This window comes from Cryptomeria japonica, chromosome 4, assembly GCF_030272615.1.
Source record: "Cryptomeria japonica chromosome 4, Sugi_1.0, whole genome shotgun sequence".
Taxonomy (NCBI): Eukaryota; Viridiplantae; Streptophyta; class Pinopsida; order Cupressales; family Cupressaceae; genus Cryptomeria; species Cryptomeria japonica.
The window spans coordinates 295,082,285-295,103,942 of NC_081408.1; the positions used below are offsets into that span (position 1 = coordinate 295,082,285).

The 21,658-nt window shown below is 34.9% G+C and overlaps 1 protein-coding gene across 5 annotated transcripts in view; it reads right to left on the reverse strand.

The window, feature by feature from the left end:
• Positions 1–1,180: 1,180 nt before the first annotated feature.
• LOC131057782 (uncharacterized) overlaps positions 1,181–21,658 on the reverse strand; it is a 28,399-nt gene continuing 7,921 nt past the window's right edge. For 3 of the 5 annotated variants that reach the window (XR_009109046.2, XR_009109049.2, XM_057991950.2), the window contains exon 3: positions 1,181–1,423. Coding sequence is in view for 2 of the 5 variants with exons in the window: in XM_057991950.2 (XP_057847933.1) it covers positions 1,322–1,423 (102 nt within the window). In the remaining 3 variants the exon portion in view is untranslated. Of the gene's footprint in view, positions 1,424–16,653; positions 16,932–19,491; positions 21,507–21,658 lie in introns of those variants that run through there. The other 2 variants (XM_057991951.2, XR_009109048.2) reach the window with 2 other exon arrangements.

Genomic DNA, 21,658 nt, shown 5'->3' on the forward strand with positions numbered 1-21,658 from the left:
CATATATCATACATACCTATCTTCCACTGTTATGCACCATATCCAGACCAATCTGGATCACCGGGTTTGACATCAATGACATCAATGACAATAATGATATTTTGTTCTACTAATACTAAAATAAATTTAAAATTCTTTAGTGAACATTCACATTTATTAATAATTCATTTTTAGAAATTAATGCATAAAAAAATAAATAAAATATAATAGTTATAATGCATCTTTTATGTGTTTCTTCATATACCTTTGTATGTAAGTTGATGAAATATCTTAATATATTTATATAGTTGTAAATGTCACACATTTATGAATAGTAAGGCCTATTTTCCTAGCCTTGTTTGCAAGTAGGCATTTACTTATTTCTTATCCTTATTCTTATATGCACACAATCCCTATATATTGACTCATCTATCTAACTTTGATCATTTATCTAAAATCGCTATCTAATCTTATTGGATATAAATCTTACCTAATTGTTTAATTTAGTTTTTTTCTTGAACACAAGTTATTCATTATAGCCTTATTTTGATCATTTCAATTACAATTTAGCAAAATATTTCTTTTTTACTAGCCAACCTTAAACATTGATCATGCATAAATATTTAGAACTTTTTATTATTTTATGTAAAAAAGACATTCATTGTATCCAATTATATCCTCGTGATTCTCATGATTGAAAAATTTACACCCAAGTTAGAGGTCAATGGATTCACCTGATCTATTTTTGGAAATGAAATGTTGCTCACGTTTGTCCCATGTGCGCATCGGTTGGTTCTCACCAATCATTGATTTGTTTAAGGTCAAGGTTCATTTGTTTAAATATTATCGCCAAAGTCATCTGCAATTCCATAAGATGTCGTGTGCATTTATTTTTGTCCTCTGAGAGTAAGACTATATTAATGTATTCATAATGGGTTTTACGATCATGGAATAGTACTACAGTCGGGATAAACATTGTTAAAGAGTTAGAGATTTGTTGTGACCCTTTCGAGGCCTACAATTGAGACATGCGCAAAAAAAAAATATTAACTAGCGGTTGGTCCTATGAAGCTGAAGAACATCATGCCTGAATGTCATTCACATTACAATTTTATAGTATTAAAATAAATTTACTCATTCAAAATGCAAAATTCGGTCATTCAGAAGGGACAATGGGAAGGATATGCTCGCAGACAACAAAAGACAAGAATATTATCTCCATTACATATTTCCATAAAATCATCTCATTTACAACATCCCAATCGATCTATCCATCTATTAAAGAAAATGATGTAATAGTTTAGGGTTGTATCATCTATGTGTCAGACAGAATGTTACAAAATCAATGTATAAATGTATTTTCAAAATATTTACAGAGGCTGAATAAATAGAGAGCTTCACTTTCTTTGATCTTGAATAAACAGAAAGCTTCACTTTCTTTGATCTGTAAAACAACACAAGAAACAAAAATATTAGAATGGAAGGTAGTTATGAAAACAAAATAATTAATTCTTCTTGCCCTCTCTAAATTTGTAAATGTTTTGTATACATAAAATACTCAAAAATATTTTCCTTTCACCAGTTAACCGAGCATCAGTTTAAGAAGATCGAATTCCTTTTGATGATTGAGTTACATAGTGGTCAATTCTACAGGAAAGGGGGTCTTTATCTAATGGAGATATGTCGAACAAAACAATATTGGTGATCTTCAGCACTGGATTTCAAAAAGTAGGAAATTTGGCTCAGCTAAAGCATTATTCTCTGAAAAGGTAGCATTTGGGTGCACAACATGGTGATTTTCATCACTGTGGGATGATGAACATAGACATGATGATGTGACATATAGGGATCTCCAATAAAAGATTAAATAAAGTAAGTAGTGTCAGTCAAAGGATGCATACCTGATTTTGGCAAAATTCCAAGGTATATAGTGCTTTCCCATCATAGATAATTATAGGTGAGCTTCTTTCTTTAGTTGTGAAGCATGTGTATGACATAAAAACTTGTTAAGAATGTTCATGGATGGTATATAGATGAAATTCACTGAAAATGATTCATGAAGCATACTTCTTTTTTTATCTGGAGAGTTGTTGCAGTCGAGCTTCTTCCTTTTTCCTTGTTACAGTGTATGGATTGTTTTCTATTTTCCTGTACCACTCGTAAGAGAATGTTGGCTCAATCCAGAGGTCTTCCAAGGATCTCACTCTGGAGACTGCAGTAAATGTTAGTCCTTGTCTTTCTATTGCACCAATATTGATGGTTGCCTTTTGTAGTGTTAAATCTTGGGCTTTATGTATGGTCATAGCCCACGCCATTTTTATTGGTAGTTGCCTAAGATTGCCTAGTGATACTGGTGTTATTGGTACAACTTTTGGGTCGTTTGGGTGCCACAAGGGATGATTATAGTTAACAAATCTAACCATGATATACATTGGTATGTTAGGTGGCTTGGAGTCGGGGCTATAAATTATTTCAATTATCTCACCAAGAGCTCCATTAACAAGTCATGTTTGTGTCCATATGTTAGTTGTGAGCATGATTCGTTGTCCTAGTGATAGTAGGACTTGCTTTTCAAGTTGTTCATTGTCAACATCAATAGTTGTTTTGCTTGTAGTCATCATATCTCTACTTATTGCAACTAGATGATTTAATTCCTTTAGCATTCGTTTATTGTGAAGGGATACCATATCATTAGTAGCAAAGAGGTGGACTGCAGTGTCAAATTGCTTATTCACAATTGGCGCTAATTGTTCTTTTGTTCGTTTCATCAAGCTTTGCCAATCTTCTTTGGTTGGGTGTGCGTTGCGTATGTTTAGTAGTGTTTGACGAAATTGTGATTGCGTTAGAGATTCCCCTTGTTGGCAAAACATCGTTTGTAGGGTGATAATTTTTCTAAATTAGTTCCAAAGTGTTATTGAATTTGAGTGTGATGTGTATATTGGTTTATCCATTATAGGTGGCAGTTAGGTGAGGTCTCCAATGAGAATCATAGATACGCCTCTAAAGTATGAATGTTTATGATGAGGGAAAGCTTCGCAAAGTTGGATATCTATTTTCAACAATAGTTTCGGACCGATAAAGCTCATCTCATCAATGAGTATATATCTTGTGTCCTTCAACATTTCCTAGAACACTGCTAGTGCTTAGCCATGTAGTGGTTGAATTTCTTTGATGGGGATTCATAGTGTTGAATGAATTGTTGTCGCATGAATGTTAAATGCAACAATTCCGGTAGGAGCTAGTACGAGTATTGGGTTTTTTTGTTGTGAATTTTTTTCTTGTAGCATATTTTTTATACAACTGATCAGGTATGATTTTCCTATACCCGTAGTTCCTTGTATGATCATGTGTAATGGTTTGTTGAGCATGGTGGTATGATGAAGAATAAGTATCTGATAGAATACTGAGGGAGGAGGGGGGTGAATCAGTATACTGAAAAATTGATACAAAGTTCCCAAACTCAAATTCAATCACACAAAGTAAACATATCTCAGTCAATCAATATTCATAAGAATACTTGACATCAACCGGTTTGACTGTTATGACAACTTCGCAATAAACAACTTCAATCTTGTAAACATCAACAATTCTTAATCATAACTCAACATATTCATCTCTCAATGCTTCTAGTTATCATGTCTTATCATAAGTTAATCAAATCAACAAATAAGATCATAACCACAAAACATTCACCACTTGACACAAATGTTTATACGTGGAAAACCCAAATAGGTAAAAACCACGGTGAGATGAGACTCACAAGGATAGCTATCTGAACTCTTCTGAAGTTTGCCCTGTTAGGAACAAGGCCTGTTAAAGCTTTACAAAAATTCCTATTAAGAACTAATTCCGGTTAGGAATCACCTGGTTAAGGGATTTAAAAATATGCCTTGATGAAAAGAACAATACACTATTAGGAGTAACCTCGCTGGTGGATTTAAGAATCCAAGTTAATGGACTACCTTGTTAGAGGATTTAATGAGTAATCAAGCTTGTTAGAGCTTACCCGGTTAAGGGATTTCACCTCTGTTGTAATTATTATAAAACAACAGGTTTTCTTGATCTATTTGAATAGCACTACATTTGCTTGATCAGATCATTTTAAGCTTCAATCTGCCTTCGCTCAAAGTGAAGATCCATTCACCGGTTAGGCAACTACACACTCAACAGGTTTCTGCCAATTTTGCCAACAACTTTTACAAACAACTTCATTGACCTTAAATACAAATCAATTAGGTCGGTAACACAACAAAAACCTAATTCTCACCATTGAGATTACAAACAAGTCAGTATAACCTTGACCGTTTAGAAATCATGACAATCTCTTCACATTCTTCAAGAAAATTCCAACTACTCCATGATCACCACTTCAACAAACTTTTTAACTCATCACATATTGTGCATTAGATGCAATCCACTTTTCTCCTTCCCTAGACAATAAACAAACGCGCAAAAATAATTTGAACTTATCCTCATATAATGATCACACGTGTCTCCATCATTATCGCTCATCAGATAATAAACCAACAAACTTGATCGGTTAGGGTTTCACAACTAATAGGGTTTACCGATTACATTGCATAGAAATGTTTAACCCTTTACACCGGTTTACCGGTTCAACTCACAAACTTAACATACCAGTTTACAACATCTTTCACAAATCTCGTTTTACCAATTACGTAGCCAATATAAAAAACAACAATATCAGTAATAACATGAATACCATTACTGGTTCAGTTGACATCAATGACAACATATCATTAATGCAATCTTTATGCAAAATTCCAACAAACTAAAAATGTCAACAATCTCCCCCTTTGGCATTGATGGCAATACAAATATCAACGCCTCTGATTGCTGCTGAGATTGGTGAATAGAAATCTTAGTTTACATTACCAAGTATTCACCTTTCTCTGTGTGTCTTCAACCTGTCATTGGTTCACCTAATTAGACACATAATTCTTCTCCCTCTTTGACATCAATGCCTAAGTGAAAGTAAAAACATGTAATTTTGTTGTCGCTATGCAACAATATCTTACTACAACTTGATGCTCCCCCTGTGGAATACATCCACTTCTTCATCAATCCATGTAAGATTCTACAAGTAATTCAAGGACTAATGCAATCAACATCATGCTCAACTAACTTCATGAAGAGGGACAACCCCCAATTGACTTCTAAGATACTCAAAAGTGGTCTTAGTTAGAGGTTTGGAAAAGATATCTGCAAGTTGCTCCTTGGTAGAAACATGCTCCAAGATAACATCTTTACATTGAAATTTTTCCCTCAAGAAGTGATACTTCAATTCAATGTTCTTAGTCCTTGCATACAAAACAAGATTTTTAGAAATGTTTATTGCACTTGTATTATCACACAAAATCTTTATTGGTTCTGAGATTTTCATCTTCAAACCTTCCAAAATGTGCCTCATCCACATAGCTTGTGTGCAATTCATATAAGCCACTACATACTCATCTTCAGTAGCAGATTGTGAAGTACAACTCTACTTTTTACTACGCCATGAAACTAGCCTTCCTCCTAGAAAGAATGCTCCACCGGTAGTACTCTTTTGGTCATCAATATTTCCTGCCCAATTAGCATTTTTGTATGCCTTCAAGTCAAATTTTCACCATATGGATACCATAACCCATAGTCAACAGTACCTTTCAGATATGTAAAAATTCTCTTGGTTTCCATCAGATGTGCTTCCTTTAGATTTTTCTCAAATCTAGCCACAATACCGACTGCATGGGCAATATTGGATCGACTATGAACAACATAGTATAATTTTTCAATCATTGACCTGTATTCCTATTCATCTACAGACTTAGATGCATCTTCCTTGGACAACTTACAACCTGTAACCGTTGGGGTTCCAACTAGTTTACAATCACTCATACTGAAAGTCTTTAAAACCTCTTTCACATACTTGGATTGAGTAATGAAAATTACCATTCTTCATCTGTTGTCTCTATAAACCTATGAAATTTTTTATTTCCCCTACTAATGACATCTTAAAATCATTCTTCATTTCATCTGTAAAACAATTACTCATGTCATAATTACCTCCAAATATAATATCATCGACAAATACTTCACTGGCCATTATTTCATCTCCTTCAGATTTGAGATAAATGTTGTTGTCATCACTAGTTCTAGCAAAGCATGGCTTCATCAGATTAGTATGAAGCCATTCATACCATGCTCTAGGTGCCTGTTTTAATCCATACAAAGCTTTATGCAATTTGCATACCATGTCTTCCTTATCTGTCAATGCATAACCATCAGGATGCTCTATATAAACCTCTTCTTCCAATATGTTATTCAAAAATGCAGACTTGACATTCATCTGGTATACCTTGAACTTCTTATGAGCTACAAATGCAAGTAAAGTTCTAACACATTCCATTCTTGCTACTGGTGCAAAATTTTCTCCATAATCTTCTCCTTCTTCTTGCGCATAACCTTTGCATACTAATCTTGCCTTCTTGCGAACTACAACGCCATCTTCATTTAACTTGTTTCTGAACACCCAATTAGTACCTATAATATTCTTGTATACCGGTCGGGGTACCAAGGTACAAGTGTTGTTCTTCTCAATTTGATCTAACTCCTCCTCCATAGCTTTCACCCAATGATCATCACCAAATGCCTCCTTAGCACTTCTAGGTTCAAAGGTGGAAATCATGCAAGAGTTCTCTCTTATTATCCTTCTAGTTAGTACTCTAGCATCCCTATCCCCAATAATCTGTTCAGGACTGTGATTCAGTCTCACATACCTAGGAATAACATGATCATTCTCTTTAGGTTCATCTTCTTTTGAGTTTATTTGTTCCGGTTGAACAAGTACATCAAGATTTGCTTTACCATTTTCTGATTTAACCGTTTCAGGTACCAAAAGCAAAATGCAAGGATCTTCATCCTTCTTCTTTGAATTAGTTTCTTCTGATACTTCAGGACATTCATCTATACGAACATCGACACTCTCAACAATTTTTTGTGTCCGATTGTTGAAGCATGTATAGGCCTTACTCTTGGTGGAATAGCCAAGAAATATGCCTTCATCACTCTTAGCTTCAAACTTGCTTATGTAATCACCTATTTTAATAAAATATTTTCTTCCAAATATCTTAAAATAGCTAACATTAGGTGATCTCCCATACCAGTATTCATAAGGGGTCTTGTCCTTACCTCTTTTTACTAGAACTCGGTTCATTGTGTAGACAATTATACTTACAGCTTCTTTCCAAAATGTTTTTGCTACACCTCCTTGTATCAACATAGTCCTAGCAGCTTCAACCATTGACCGGTTGTTTCTCTCTACTATACCATTTTGTTGTGGTGTCCTTGATGTAGAAGGTTGTCGCTTGATACCATTCTCATCACAGTACTTAGTGAATTCATCATAAGTAAATTCACCACCTTGATATGTTCTCAGACATTTTATCTTTTTTCCACTCCCTTTCTCAGGCTAAGGCCCTAAATGCCTTGAATTTACCAAAATCTTCATTCATATCCTTCAAGAATGTGACCCACATCATCCTTAAATAATCATCAGTGAAGATCATGAAATATATGTCACCTTGAATGCTTCTTGTTATTATTGGTCCACATAGATCTATATGATCCAAATCTAACAAGTGCTGTGCTGAGAAGGACTTTCTCTTGAAAGTTGAAGAATTCATCTTTCCTAACTGACATTCTTTACAAAGAGAATTAACTGGTTTGTCTAGCTGAGGCAGACCTCTTACTATCTTAGACTTGCTTACTTTAACAATATTGTCAAAATTTATATCATCTATTTTTGCAATCAAACAATTGCTAACTTTAAGATTTAGATGAAATAGATTACCTCTGGTCTATTTTCCGGTTGCAATCAATTCACCTTTGTTGTCAAAGATTTTGTACATACCATTTCTAAACTCCAGTGGGTATCCTCTGTCGTTAAGTTGTGCCACACTCAAAAGATTATGCTTTAGGCCTTCAACCCAATAGACATCATCAGCACTGCTCTTCCCATTAAGAGAAATGAATCCCTTACCTTTAACCATACAGGGTGAGTCATTGCCAAATCTGACAACACCACCATCAAATTCCTTCAGAGAAATAAATTTTCTCCGATCACTGGTTATATGATGTGAACATCCACTATCAATGATCCAATCATCAGAGTTATCCATCCTGGATACTAGTGCCTTCTGATCTGATATTTCTTCCTTAATAGCTACAAACACAATATCTTCACTAACATCATCATTAGATTCTTCATCACTAATACCACTATCAATAGATACAAGACAATCTCTCTTGCTTTTACCCTTATATTTCTTAAATTTGTCTCTCTTGTATTAATTTTCACCATTAGGGCAATTAGCTGCTATATAACCAATCTTGTTGCATGCAAAACATTTTAAAGGTAGCTTGCCTCTATATTTACCAATGCCTCTAGGCAGTCATTTTGCCAACAATTCTTCAAGTTCCACTAAGTTGTCTTCATCATCAACATCTTTGTTGGATATAGATTCGTGACCATGGTCGGTATCTCTACTTCTTCTCATAGATGGGTTAGAGACAGAAGCTCTCAATGTAGATTCTAATTTTTGTAAACTACCATCATAGCCATTTAGTTCAAAAGTAGTAAGTTTGCCAATAATAGAGTCAAGATTTACCTTTGTCTTGTCAAGGGATTTAAGCTCCTAAATAGCTGCAACTTGGATAGCATAGATCGGTAGTAGGGTTCTTAGTACCATATTGATCATTGTGGCATCTTCCACTTTTCCTCCTGCACTCTTTATTTCACCAACTATCTCTTTGATCCTTTGACCATACTACTGGATATTCTCACCTTCACACATTCTCATGTCATCAAACTTTCCTCTTAGACTCTTTATTTTGCAATCTTAACATGTTCATCACCGCTATAAATCTCTTCAAGTTTTTGCCACACTTCATGTGCAGTTTCAAGACCATGAACATCTACATATTCAACATCAAATAGGTAACTGATAATAGCCTCTAATGCAATTTTCTTATTGTTCTTTCTTGTGATCATCAGTCAGGAATCCACTAGGTGTAATATACTTAGCTCATGTATGATCCCAATACTGACTACCAAGACTCTTGATGTAAATATTCATTTTGTCGCTCCATATTCTATAGTTATCTTTGTATAACTTCGGACCTTCTTTCTTCATCAAGATCTGCAAGATCTTTTCCTCAAGTTGTTAAGATTTTAGATTAAAGAGGACTTGAGATGCTCTGATACCATTTGATGGTATGATGAAAGAATATGTATCCGATAGAATACTGAGCGGGGGGGGGTAAATCAGTATACTGAAAAACTGATACAAATTTCCCAAACTCAAATTCAATCACACAGAGTAAACAAATCTCAGTCAAGATCAATATTCATAAGAATACTTGACATCAACCGGTTTGACTGTTATGACAACTTAATAGTAAACAACTTAAATCTTGTAAATATCAACAATGCTTAATCATAACTCAACATATTCATCTCTCAATTCTTCCAGTTATCATGCCTTATCATAAGTTAATCAAATCAACAAATAAGATGATAACCACGAAAACATTCACCACTTGACACAAATGTTTATACATGGAAAAACCAAATAGGTAAAAACCATGGTGAGATGAGACTCACAAGGATAGTTATTTGAACTCTTTTGAAGTTCGCCCTTTAAGGAGCCAATTCTATTAAAGCTTTACAATAAGTCTTGTTAAGAACTAATTCCAGTTAAGAATCACTCGGTTAAGGGATTTAAAAATATGCCTTGATGAAAAGAACAATACCCTGTTAGGAGTAACCTCGCTGGAGGATTTAAGAATCCAAGTTAATGGACCACCTTGTTAGAGGATTTAATGAGTAACCAAGCTTGTTAGAGCTTACTCGGTTAAAGGATTTCACTTCTTCTATAACTATTAGAAAATAATAGGTTTTCTTGATCTATTTGAATAGCACTACATTTGCTTGATCAGATCTTTTTAAGATTCAATATGCCTTCACTCAAAGTTCAGATCCATTCCTTGGTTAGGCAACTACACACTCAACAGGTTTCTACCAATCTTGCCAACAACTTTTACAAACAACTAAATCGACCTTAAATACAAATCAATTAGGTCGGTAACACAACAAAAACCTAATTCTCATCATCGAGATTACAAACAAGTTGGTACAATCTTGACCGTTTAGAAATCATGACAATCTCTTCACATTCTTCAAGAAAAATCCAACCTCTCCATGATCACCACTTTATCGGACTTTGTAACTCATCACGCATTGTGCATTAGATGCAATCCACTTTGCTCCTTCCATAGACAATAAACAAGCGTGCCAAAACAATTTGAACTTATCCTCATATAATGATCATGTGTGCCTCCATAATTACCACTCATCAGATAATAAACCAACAAACTTGATCAGTTAGGGTTTAACAACTGATAGGGTTTACCGGTTACATTGCATAGAAAGGTTTAATCATTTACACCGGTTCAACTCACAAACTTAACATACTGGTTTACAACATCTTTCACAAATCTCATCTTACTGGTTACTTAGCCAATATCAGAAACAACAATATCAGTAATAACATGAATACCATTACTGGTTCAGTTGACATCAATGACAACATATCATTAATGCAATCTCTATGCAAAATGTCAACAAACTAAAAATGACAATAGAACACACTGGTGTTATGATTTGAGACTATCAAAAGTGCTTTCTTTTTTTCCGTTTATACCGTATTGGTGGGTGTATACTTTCTTGTTGGTACATGTTCATCTTGGGTGGTTGTTTTCTTTATATTGTAAATTATGATGTAGTATTGTGCAATTTATGAGGTATTTTAGTTTCAACCCAATTATATTTGGTGTCAAATGTACGTCGGCCTAATAATTAAAGTTCGTCCACATTGTTGTTGATTGTATGCCTCATTCTTGAGAGTAGTTCCCACTCATTCATCTCTGATGTGATAGTTATATTCCTTTCATCTTCATTGTTTTATTCTTCTTGGGGTCTAGCATTTTCTTCTATATGTTGGATGATGTGCCATACATCATATTTGTTTATATGCATTTGGTGCCAATTGGTGATTATTGTGTCCTTGGTAACTCCTATATCAATCTCAATATTTTGAAAGTGTTTATGTAAGAGCAATTCACTCCAACAAAATGTTTCAAAATGTTTTGACTCTTCCTTGGGTATACTGTAGAATTTTGGGTAAATGTTAACAATGGCTTATATTGTTCTCTCTTTCCATATGCATGATTTACGACTTGCAACATAGGTGTAAGATCTTGCAGATTCGACTAATGTGATTGTCTCTAGCTCTGGAGGGCGGCCCACATAAGAGCGTAAATAACTATTTTCTACTATAGTCTCATTTTGTGTTTTAGTTAATTGGTGTAGCACTTTTCGTCCAATATTTAAAGTTGTAAATAGTTTGTTACAAAACAACAAAGGGTAATTTTTGCAGCATATGGCAAGTTTCTTGTGCATCGATATCACATTCTACTACAAACTCTATCATGAATCTTCAATATGCTACTACTATTGGGTCATCTCTTTGTTGATTTGTGGATATTCTTGTTAGCATAGCAGTACAACTTTCAGATGTTCTCTCTTCTTTTGATGCATATTTGGCAGTGTATTTCTGTACAAGTTCACGTGATATGACGAGTTGGCAATCGATATTAGCTCTCCATATTAAAATCATTTCTGGTTTGTGGATGTTAAGCCTATCATCATTTCTTGCAGGTTCATATTTCTTTGTGCCTGTTTAATCACATAATAAGATCGAGGTAGGATGTTCTTCCAATGGAACTTTATATCGGCATTCTAGTTTTCTACCCTTCTTCCGTAAGCATGTTCTTTCTCTGCATTTTGTGTGTCTTTGCACACGGTTCACTAACTCTTCATAATCATCTAATGGATTTGTGGCTACAATCTCTATCATGTTTAGGAGGCATGGATCATCACATGGAGATCGGTATATCTGGTCATTCCTATGTGTTGTGGCACAAGGGTTCTAAGCACTTACGTACTTATCAAAAAATTATTGCTTTATCAACATCTTCGTTATTTTCCTAATCTATCTTGTCCATGTCTGGTGCATCTTGGAGCCATAGGAACCCATGTACATGTGCGGTTCCTTGGTGTTTCCATTCATATCTATACTAATAATCTATAATACTAAGGATTTTTTCAATAACTTCTTCACCAAATATGGTGAATCTTTGATGTAGGTATAATGATGTTCTATGTGGTTTATTAATGACATTTTCAAGATGGTGCTTATTTGAATGCATGGAAAGCTCCATATTATTTGAGAGGAGTTGTTGGAGGTCTGGCCACTTTGTATCAGCTACACTTAGTGTGAAGAACAGGGTGGGAGATCCTATTGGTTAATCATGTTTGTTAATTCCATATGACACATGTTCCAATATGGTCTTCTTCCTCTCATGGAAGAGACAATGTGCAATAATTCCTCAGCTAGTTGTGAGTCAGGGAGATCTTTCAAGTGTGCGCGTAAATTCTCAATAGTGGTTGGTAAGTGCTCCTCTGCATTTTTTTAAATGAAAATTGTTGCAAGAGATTGGCTCTAATGACGCATCATAAGGTTATAGATGTAGTATCAGAATCTTGGATGTTATCTAAATCTTTGATCATGGAATCACATTAAGTGTAATACATATTCATGCATCTTTATTTCCCTAGTTCTTGGTTGCATTTGTAATCCAATTCTATTTGGGAAGAGTTTTCTAAATTCCATATCAAGTAGGCCCTTGGTATTATATTTGGGGATAATCCTATTTCTGGCCAGTCAATGATGTTATTTGTGGTTTCCTCTAACTCTAGTATTTTCTTAATTATCTGTAGTTCATGGCATTCGTTTGGTAGGTGGGATATAAATGATGATGAATTAGTCGTCATACCCTCAACTTGGTCTTCATCAAGGCCATCTTCATTTTTTTCTACCATTAGATCACCGTTTGCTTCAATGGTGTGAAGCATGTTTGATACGTCTGTTCTTTCCTCAGGGATTTGGTTTAGGTTGTTATAATCTATTGACACATCTTTATAGTATGGGTCATATTTCACTTTGTATTTCAATGCATCCCTAACATGACCCCTACTTACGTAACAATCATAGTAGTTTCCTTGAGCCTGGGGTCTACGAACTATAAGGATATCTATGTCTCCCAATTTACGTGGCAGCACACTTGCAATGTTCTGTATGTCTTGTGGGAAGCTAATTGTATGGCCACTGTACTTATATTGGCCTCCAATAGTATGGGTAACCTGTAATATATGGTTCACTCTAGCAATGATCATTTCTCCTACTTGTGTCAATATCTTCAGCATAATAGGTTGCTCCCCTGGGTCCATTTTATTGAGTGGTGAGAGCCGGTGTACGCCCTTTTCATTAATGCACCTCCTATAGGTAGGGGTTTGGCATGATGAGTGTGAAAGAATACCTGGGTATGACTCTTTGCATATATTACATATTTCCAAGTTAGAAAACATGTCTATTTTCCTATGAAAGATTTTCATTGCTGTCATGAATCTAGCATTAGCATTCAACCCAACTGCTTTGTTTGATATCATTCTTGTACTTGTTTTTGGTGAGCTTGAGGATTTGTCACATTTGCAGATTTTTTGTTCACAAGGTTAGTTTCATTTTGTTATTTTCTTTTCAAATTCCTACGTATAGCTATTTTCTCCCTATGGTTGGCATAATACGTTTGGCTTCTTTTTTGACTTAGTTCTCTTTGATCTTGCATTTGTTTAGAGTGATTGGTGGTTCCTTGAGCACTGGATTCAGCCATTTGATTGCACTATTCATCGAGAAAAGCATAAACATCTTAACAAGGAAGATTTGAACTAAATATCAACACTACAATATAATATACATGGAATATTGCATATTGGAATGCAAAAATTACATATTTTGCATTAGTCCAAAGGGAGTCTTCTAGAGAACAATTTAAATTATATACATTAAGTTTACATTCTTTTTTAGTTTAAGAGTGTTAAACATTCAGAATTTGCAAAGTGTCCAAAGTTTCAATGTTGCATCTTGTATTTTATTAAAGGGCATTGGAAAGCCCATAGTGGTGCAGGGTTGTACCAAAAAGGATGTGCATCCCATGTAGGAAGCGTCTCCTCTATCTAATCAATTGATGTGTTTCTTTTGTTCACACTTTATTGTTCCCCATGAAGTAGGCTTCAAACACTTGCAACCAATGTAATTGCAAGGTAAAACCCCATTTCCAACATTCCCCTAAGATAATGCTACACTAATATTTTGTGTAGGGTAAGGGTGTCCATCTAAGCATAAAGGATAGATAAATTTCATCATGTTTTAGCTTCAGTCGCCTAGTAGCCATGAAGTAAAAAGTGGAAGCATAAACAATGCACATGAACTATTTGACAAAATGCCTTAACAAGATAAATATACACAGGGCACATGAACTATTTGATAAAATTTCCTTTGCAAGATCTCAAAACATAGATAAGGGACAAGAACTATTTGACGAAATGCCACAAAGAGTGTTGCCTATCTAATGTGAATATTTTCTTGTAGACTATTTTTTCATAATGCTTGATCATCCAGAAAAATTGTTTGACAATTTCCTCAATGAATTAAATAATATGCGCATATACAGTTTCACTTCCAAATAGCTTTGAATGCATATGTGACTCATTTGAAATCAAGTTATCAATAGAGTTCCCAAATTAACAAGAATTGATTTTCATCTTATGAAAAAGCATCAATTGGTAAAGCTTTATAACTTAAAAGATCAGACAATCCTTTACCAGACACACACAAGCGCACAAATGCACACACACACATCTATATATTTTGGTATAAGGAATATTGATTGTATATTGTATTATATAGGGGTAAATTATATTTTCAATCTGTTTACAACTGTATGCTTCCTTTGATAGTATTTTTAAACAACAATATGACTATTTGTATGAATGTTTTATGTACTGGCTAGGAGTAATTAGATCCTTGACTGTATTTACAACTGTGTGTTGGGTTTAAGGCTAGAGGCTTGTATCAGTACACGTTTCTTTTATTTTCTCGAGAAGTATATTGCTCTCTGAGGCAAAATCTAGTTGCTTTTCCTTGGTGATGGTAACCTTCAGCCATTCTTCATTATTGTATGTTTCATTTTTGCATTTAGGTTCAAGAGGAATTGATTATACGTCACATTTTTTATTACCTCTACGGTTCTTTGCTCAACATTGTCATCGAATTGAAGCATGTATAATGTTTCTGTGGGCATGCCCATAAGTTTTGTTGCCCCTTCATCAAATGCAATTGCCCATATTGTATTTGTGTGGTCCTATAGGTTTGTCTAGAGGATGTACCCATAGTTACACTCAGAGAGGGTCATGTTATACTACGAACAATACTAATTTCCTTCTTTGGTCTCGTCTAATCATTTCTTACATGGTTTTCCATTTACTTGGGTGGGACATGCTAGATAGCAAAATGACTTAGATTTTATTTGTTGTGTCATTGCCTTTAGAATGCAATAGAAGTGTTGCACTGAATTTGATGCATGTGCCCAGATTTCACTAATCGTCATTCTTTGAGGGGTGGGAGTTGGTGTAGTAAGCTGATGCACAATTCCTTGTCTAGTGTGAATATTTTGGTTGTACCAATCTTTGAGCTGGGCCAATTCCTCTATAAGAGGGTCTATGAAGAGGCTTGTATTAAATGTTGTACCTATTACCTTTCCATTGAATTCACACACATGACCATTTCTTATAGAAAGAGTAGTGATTTCTTGTAAATAATGCCTTCGTTGGACTTCAATACCTTCCTTTTCTGCCTTTGCACCCCATAATGTAATATCAATGTTTGTTCGAGTCATGTTGACTAACTTAATGGTACGCCTAGGAACCTTTGTACCATCTCTTCTGCATATCATTGAGCTCATATCGACACTAATGACAATTCCAATAACGTCAATGTTTGAGTTGTTATTTATGGTAGCCACTTGATCAAGAGTTGTGAAAACGTATTTGTGCTTGGGTATGGAAGAGTCATCATTGCATGCAATAACTTTTGAATCATCTACCAAGGTTATTTCTAGTCCACTGTTGAGCTTGTTATAAATTTTATTGGCTGGCTTTATTTCTCCCCCAGATAATGTGTATGTCACTCCAACTTGGATGTTATCATAATAGGTTTTTGCTTGTTCATTGAAACACGTAACACGTGTTTCAGTACCTTCGTTGTCTACGATGTCAAAGCTAAAAATGTGGCCCCTTACTTTTGTTGTATTGTAGTGATAGATGTCCTTCTTCACTAGGACACGGCCCTTGATGGTCCATCTTGGTTGGTAGGGATTCAAATTTTTTATACGAGTTATTGTCATAAGTGTGTTGCCCATGTTTTGAGGTGGCTTGACCCCAAAAAATGTTTTTTGTTGCTTGGAACCCTTACATTTTGTGGATGTGCTTGGCTCTATACTTGAATTTTACAGATCGGTTCTCCAAGTATAGCATGTGTTGTACATACAATTTCTAGGTTCAGAATAACGATCCACCTACACAATTAAACAATCAAAAATAAAATATTATAATCACTACATTTTTTATAATGTAAAGGTTCTATGAACTTTGTTGGAATAATAGTAGGCTTATTGACTCACTGGGAGCCATGCAAATTCAGGAAGATGTATTTTGAATCTATGTCATTCTTATATTTTTTTTGGCAAGGATGCCTTTTGTTCATGTACGCCATCTGACAGATCAACTCTATAATGAATGCAATGCTCGGGTCCATCACCAAAGTTAGATATAGCGGATATTTGGAGACATGGAGCCACAAGCACGGACCCATCGTACATAAGCTGGATTGCGTTTTCAGTTAGTACATCCATTAGACAGGGGATTAGGATGCTTCCTGCGAAACCAGGAGAAAACTAATTCATTGCACTATACGACTGTTTAATAAAAGGTTGGATTCATTAATGACAACGCACATAATAGACAATGTGTATGTATCAAGCCTTCAATAACAATATTATACATCACTGAGTAGAAGCAGCAATAGTGATAATAACATGTAATGAGATTGTAAAGAGATCAAGAGTGTCACCATTATACTCAAATTGTGTGGAGGACAAGGAGGGTGGGTGTGCTAGAGTAATATGCAACTGTGGAGATGTTTTGATGAAATGCAACTGTGATCTTTGGGACAATTACATTGGGTAGGAACCTTATTGAGGATGTAATTAGTTGTTATATATTGTGATTTTTGTTTTAAAAAATTTATGTATCTGTTGTGTGCTCTCTTCTTCATGGTGTCAAGTAATAATTTATACAAAAGCCATGTTGGAAACAATTTAGGAATGCCTAATGCCTTGTAATGTTGATGGTGGGTACCCATGTATGCTACTGCTCCATTTTCATTGAACTGTTTTTACTGTAGAACTTGTACATTACTTGTCATGCATCCTTGAAATAGAAAAATATACTATGGTAGAAGACAAAGAGGCTTTTATGCTTGTCAATCCCTATAATTAGGGCAAAGGGTAGAAGAGTTCACTAAAGCATAGGCAGATTTTCAAATTGAATGTAGTAATCTATAGTTGAGCAATTCCGGTAGAAGCTAGTACGAGTATTGGGTTTTTTTGTTGTGGCATATTTTCTTGTAACATATTTTTTATACAACTGATCAGGTATGATTTTCCTATACCCGCAGTTCCTTGTATGATCATGTGTAATGGTTTGTTGAACACACTGGTGTTATGATTTGAGACTATCAAATGTGCTTTCTTTTGTTCCGTTGATAGCGTATTGGTGAGTGTATACTTTCTTGTTGGTACATGTTCATCTTGGGTGGTTGTTTTCTTTATATTTGTAAATTGTGATGCAGTATTGTGCAATTCATGTGGTATTTTAGTTTTAACCCAATTATAGTTGGTGTCAAATACACGTCAGCCTAGTAATTCAAGTTAGTCCACATTGTTGTTGATTGTATTCCTCATTCTTAAGAGAAGTTCTCACTCCTTCATCTCTGATGTTGTACTTATATTCCTTTCATCTTCGTTGTTTTCTTCTTCTTGGGGGCTAGCATTTTCTTCGATATGTCGGATGATGTGCCATACATCATATTTGTTTACATGCATTTGATGCCAATTGGTGATTATTGTGTCCTTGGTAACTTCTATATCAGTATTAATATTTTGAAAGTGTTTATATAAGAGCAATTCACTCCAACAAAATGTTTCAAAATGTTCCGACTCTTCCTTGGGTATACTGTAGAATTTTGGGTAAACGTTAAGAATGGCTTGTATTGTTCTCTCTTTCCATTTGCATGATTTACAACTTGCAACATAGGTGTAAGATCTTGCAGATTCGAGTAATGTGACAAATGATTATGTGGAAGTTAATTATAAATGAAAAATTATGTTATTGTTAATGTAAGGGTTAATCGTAGTATGTAAATGATGATCATAATAGTCGAAGGTTGGTTAATCGGGATAGGAACATTTAGACTTGGTGTATAAAATGAACCTAAAAGAAAAAAAAGGAAATGGTTATGCATTGAAAGATAAAATCTCATAATAAATGAATAGTTAAGTAGGTTGCATATCATGAGTGATAGGAATTCCTATGATTTCACATATGCTTGAATAATGATTTAAGATTATTAATTATTGATCTAGAAGAAAGTAAATGTTTATTGCCTATGTAGGTAGATTAAGTAATGGCATTGAGATACCCTAGGGAGTTAGTAGTAATGATTTATTGTATTCTGCTTGCGTAGTCTATTCGTCTATAGACAATTGCAAGTTCACTCCCATTAGCCTTCCTATAACCATAATTTCATTATATACAGGAATAAAATGGATGGAAAGCTCTAAATTTTTGTCCATGGCTACTATATTTCTAGTTGCCTTAGGTGCCCCTGAATATGATCGGATTCCCAAGTTGCCAGGCCAAACACAAGATGTTAGCTTCAAACAGTATAGTGGGTATATCACCACAAATAAGGTAAATAGGATAGCCTCATTTTATTACTTTGTAGAGGTAGAGAAAAATCCTACATCTAGCCCACTGACCCTGTGGTTTAATGGAGGTAAGAACAATTATTTTTTTTCTATATAGATAGTTCTATCTGCTTGTCGGTATTACTATTTTAAATTGTTTATGACATTCAATTTCTAATGTTTATTTTTGTTAAGGTCGGAAGGTAATGACTTTGTTCAATTATTGCAAGGTCGGGTTTCTCATCAGTTGGTTTTGGGGCATTCATGGAGCATGGTCCTTTCAAGCCCATTAGTGGAAACATTTTAGAGAAAAATAAATACTTTTGGAATAAAGGTAATATTCATTCTAGCTTACTCAGAACCCTGGTTATGAGATTGAAATTCAGAAGTACAAAATTTGAACAATGTAGGAGATTCCCTAATGAACTTCCAAATGGAGGATTCTCATAAGCTAAATGGTTTGCCTAACAGAAAGTGTTTTGATTAAGTAAAAACGGGTATTTGAAAGGTACCCAAACCTTTTACAAGCCAGGAGAAAAGAAAAGCATAAAAAAGTGCCTGATCACTTCAAAAAGTCAAAATGAACCCACCGGATGGGCATAGCTTAAAACATTACATAATTACATAAAACATGGAACAGACAGCAACAGGAAAGCAAAAGACAGCAAAGAGACAGAACCAAAGACAGCAATTGGAACTAAATACTATTCAAGATCTCCTCAGCGTGAACAACCATTTGTTTCATGTTGTTTGTCGAGGTCTTCATATCCTCCAGCTCGCGACCTTCGATGTTGACCTTATTCTTTGTGTTGGCTCTAGTCCTCCTTTCATGACCCTTCTTGTTCACCTGCTCTTTATCACCTTCCTTCTCTGCATTGTTCTCGTACCTGTTGATAAAAATGTTCATATTGTCCACCAAAGATTTAAGAATTTGGAAATTTTGATCAACAATCTGCTTGACACTGTGCTCCAGCTTGTCAATTCTGCTGCCAAAGTCTTTCAGTTTGTTGTCCATTTCCTTTCTATCTCCCATCTCATTGACCTTTTTCTCTGTGGCTAAGATTTTTCCAACCATACATTCAATAGCTTGCGCATTATGCTAAACGACCACTAACTCTTTAACATTCTCCGCCAAGGGCTTATTACCAACCGTAATTTTTGCCATGGCCTGTGTATCAATTTTCAAGCTATTAATATCCTTCACCAGAGTAGTGATGGTTTCACAGAAGGCCTTAATGGTGTCTTTGTCACCACTATCACTTTGACCCCCTTTTTCCTCATTATGCAGTCTAGTGGTATTCACGGTCTCCACGGTTTCCAAATTATCCTTAATCGGGTTAACCTCCCCTTCTTTGTCCTGACTATCAATCCTCTTATTTTCATCATCCTCCTCCTCGGACTCAACCAGAACATAATTGAGGCCTGATAAATTTTTTGATTTCTTAACCGAAATTGGCAATATTTATGAAATCCATCCACGCTTAAGCTCATGTTAAGGATTTTGCACTTTTACATTATTTGTTAAAGGATTCCATGGTGAATATAGCTATATCGCATGTTGTCTACAGCAAAAAAAAAGTGCAACTAATTGTGGCAACTAGCTGAAGGTGAACAATCAATACCCTGCAATTTTGGCTTCACGTGCACTCCAAAGTAAGCAAATGTTGTTGGAAGATATTAATAAATTGCCAATATAACTGATAAATACCATTATGCAGCCTTGGAACATTTTTATCACTTGCTTTGGTTGCATTTAAGGTTAACCAAATTTTGTGAGAAATATTTAAGGTGGGAGATTTACCTTAGTGGTTTATTTAGGGCTCTAGGGATGACAATAGAAAAATGACATGTGACAAAAGAAGAAGTAATATCATAATTAATTAAAAGAAACGATAACAAGATGGTGAGTCTGAAGGGGATGACAATGGTGGTGAATCTCAAGAGGATTGTGATGACATTTCTAGCAAAACTTGCAGTGTTGCTTCCCTGTTTCTATATGTTGGCGAAGCTGGCAAATCTGAGGAGGTTTTTGAGGGCATTTCTAGCATGGTTTGCATCATTTTTGCCATGTCTCTAGATGATATTCCTTTGAATTGTGATAAAAATAGTTCTTTGGTTGTTTCTCTTTTATTTTTGTTGGTTGTGGAGGTTTGGGATTCGTGTCATTTTTGGCCTTCGGCCTTCTTTCCATGATGTGCTTCTTGGAAATTTCTCTTATGCCACGTGCCTCGGTTTGGAGCTTAACTCATTTATTTTTTATATGGTGATCGCATTTTAGAGAGTTAGTCTTTGAAGATGTCAAGGAGGGGTAGAGGACATAAACCCAAAGATAATAATAGTAATAGAAATACAATACATTCATGTATAATTGTAAGTCTTTCTAGAGAGTAAATGAAAATCTAATGTGAAAACGTCCTGAAGATGAGTGTCAGAAGTAGATCTTGCAGGAATATCATTCATTCTAACTTTTGAAGTTCATGATCCTACAAAAAGTAACGAGATATTATCCATCACAATAAGCTCACATTTCTTCTTTACTAAATGTCATTTAACAATATTAACATTCAATGCATATCAAAGTAAGGAGGAAGAAAGTACAAATTAACAACAATCAGTATCTTTGAAAAGGAAGAAA